At 39.3% G+C, this 3,154-nt stretch overlaps 1 protein-coding gene across 1 annotated transcript in view; it reads right to left on the bottom strand.

Moving 5' to 3' along the window:
• LOC106876489 (tRNA (guanine(6)-N2)-methyltransferase THUMP3) overlaps positions 1 to 3,154 on the bottom strand; it is a 1,024,452-nt gene that overhangs the window by 107,378 nt on the left and 913,920 nt on the right. The window contains exon 5 of the mRNA XM_052970899.1: positions 2,568 to 2,683. Within this exon, the coding sequence (XP_052826859.1) occupies positions 2,568 to 2,683 (116 nt within the window). The remainder of the gene's footprint in view (positions 1 to 2,567; positions 2,684 to 3,154) is intronic.

Genomic DNA, 3,154 nt, shown 5'->3' with positions numbered 1-3,154 from the left:
TGGGTAATTTAAATTCACAGATTGCTCTTAATTTATTGACTACGAAATACTTCTAGCAAAGCCAGCATGGAAAATAGTTGGACATTAAAATGATAATTACAATGATGATGATGACGATGATGATGATAGGAATCATTGTGGAGACAATGGCAGTGGTGGTAGGTGGAGGTGGTGGTGAGGACAATTATGATGAGGATGATGAGGATGATGAGAGGAGTCATTGTGATGACAATGGTGGTAATAATGAGAATGATGATTGTAGTGGTTGTGGTGGTGTGATGATGATGATGATGGCATTAATGAAAATGATGGTAGTAGAAATAGCAATAGTTATGGTGATTATAACAGTGATAGTAATGATGATGATGATGGTGGTGGTGGTGGTGGAGATGGTAATGATTATGATGGCAATAATACTGATGGTGATGATGATGATGATAATGAAGACAGCATTGGGATGGCACAACAGCTGAAATGATCAGAATAAATAACTTCTCCACCGTCTGATTAATGTGATGCCCTGCTGTTGTTGTAAGGTGAAATCCTGTCTGAAGGGTTTTATCTCTTCAGTGTATCATAAAATATGAACCCTGAACATAAGGAAGGCCATTTCACTAAGTGTAAAAATCCTGTAAAAACGAAAAGCTTTGTGAACCTGATGAAAATCAAACTCCGAATCTGACATTTATGATCCAATCTATTCTGGGTTCAAATAGATCTAAGCCTAACCCTAACCCTAATCCTTATGAGGGAGGGAAGGTGGGGTTCAAAGCATTCTAATACAGGGTGTTTATGAAATCAATTACACTCTACCCCAACCTCCAATTGTAACCTTACTCTTTTCTCTTTCATTCAATGGATTATGTACAGCTGTGTCCTGTTTCGTAGTCACTTACTTTGAATTCCTGTACTTATTTCAGTCTGCTTGTCATTTTATCGATCAGTGTGTAAGCGGCCTGAGAGAAAAGTTGGACATAAGAAGCATCAGATATGGTGTGCAACAGAGATGACTGCACTGGTATGGTCATGTGTTGTGTATGGATGACGACAGCAGTGTGAAGAAGTGTCACTCCCTAACAGTGGAGGGAACCTGTGGAAGAGGTAGGCCCAGGAAGACCTGGGATGACGTGGTGAAGCACGACCTTCAAACGTTGGGCTTCGTAGAGGCAATGACAAGTGACTGAGAAGACCTGGCAAGCCAAGTGAGATCGTAGCTGTGGTCTATGCCAGTGTCGCATAACCGGCCCATTTAAGAGTACCCTTCAATCCCTAGACAATATACTATGCTTGAGAAGACCTGTTGAGGCAAGTGAAATCATTGTTGTGGCTGATGCCAGTGCTGCCTAAGTGGTCCTGTGCTGATGGAATGTAAAAAGCACCATTCGAGCATGGTCGTTGCCAGTGCCATCAGACTGACTCCCATGCTGGTGGCACACAAAAAGCACTATTTGACTATGGCTGATGCCAGTTTCACCTGACTGGCCCCCGTGCTGGTAGCATGCAAAAAGCACCCACTACACTCTCGGACTGGTTGGCATTAGGAAGGGCATCCAGCTGCAGAAACCTTGCCAGATCAGATTGGAGCCTGGTGCACCCCGCTGGCTTGCCAGTCCCCAGTCAAACCATCCAACCCATGCCATCATAGAAAGCAGACATTTGATGATGATGATCTCTATTCATCAAATGGCTAAATAATTTTTAGTGCAAAAGGACACAACTTGATACACCATTTTATGTAGACACACGCACTTACATGCATACACACATACAGACACACATACTTACAAAGACATCCATTCAACCACTATCACTACCATTATCATCATCATCACCTTTCAGATTTAGAAACTAAATCAAAAAAAATACCGACACTGCCAATGGAAACAACTTCCATTCCTCTATACTCATTGCCACCACAAAATGAGTGCCGGAAAGATTATGAACAATAAAACACTTACCAGCTATATGAAGACATGTCCAGCTTAGGGAAAATGTTATGTTGCTTGGAAACAGATGAATGTTGGCAACAGGAAGAGCATCAGGCTATTTCAATGCATCCTGTCTGACTGATGCAAGGATGGGCCAAGCAGAGATTAAAATGATGATGATGATGATGATGATGACAATGAAAGAAGAGTCAGGAAATGATACTGATTATGAATATCGACATCATCACATGATGGGTGAGAGAAAATAATCGTGGGAAGAGTGTTCTGCATACAAAATGCAAATGCAGTAAGTTCTTTCTAAATTCATGTAACAGAGTGAATTCAAACACTTCTAAGAACTGACAGTAAATCCCTTGACTATCGTGAGTGTTAAGTTCAAAAACCCCCCACAATAGGGGAAAATCTGAGAAGTAGGAACAATGCTGTACTGTATATGTTTTTAACTATTTTTATAATTTGTATATATTTATTTTATTACCTAGAAAAAGGTAAGTGTATGAAACATTAGATTGTTTCCCACTTTTGGCACAAAATACAGTGAATAAACAAACAAAAAAGCTCTGAAAAGGAAAAAAAAAGCAAGTGAAAAGATGGAAATGGAAACTGGAGTTTACTTACTGCATCTTCTCTTTCCGTTGCTCATTCACAGCATTAATGTTACCTTCAATTTTTTCCATCGCTCTATGATGAATCTCCCCACATATGTTCCAGGTTTGGGGCCAACAAACTGAGGCCTATAAAAGAGTAATTAATATACCAATTAAAGAATTAGTATAATGATTTTTTTTTTCTTTTTACAGATTTATTTTGGAAATTGTTAATTTTGGAGAAAGAAGTATTACACATGATCTTTACATGTTCTATAAGACAGACGAGTTTGATATGATTAATGTCCAATTTAAAACATTGCTGGTCAACATCAGCAGGACAAACATGAGCAGTGAGAACATTCTAGAGCAGTGGTTCTCAACTGTAGCCCCCAGTGGTCTTCCCTCAATAAATATAACAATTTTTTTCTTTAACTGACTCATGTTTAACTTCTTTTGATGTGTGTTCCACCAAATTCAGGTTTGGGATTTGGCATGGATCTTAAAAAGGTTGAGAACCATTGAAATGTTTGGTGTATCAAGAAGTACCATCTCAAAAATAACGACTGCCTTTGAGAAAGAGGGAAAAACCTCCTCGTTGAAACAAAACTCAGGAAG

This window comes from Octopus bimaculoides, chromosome 9 (assembly GCF_001194135.2).
Source record: "Octopus bimaculoides isolate UCB-OBI-ISO-001 chromosome 9, ASM119413v2, whole genome shotgun sequence".
NCBI lineage: Eukaryota > Metazoa > Mollusca > Cephalopoda > Octopoda > Octopodidae > Octopus > Octopus bimaculoides.
This window is presented reverse-complemented; position numbering and strand designations above follow the sequence as displayed.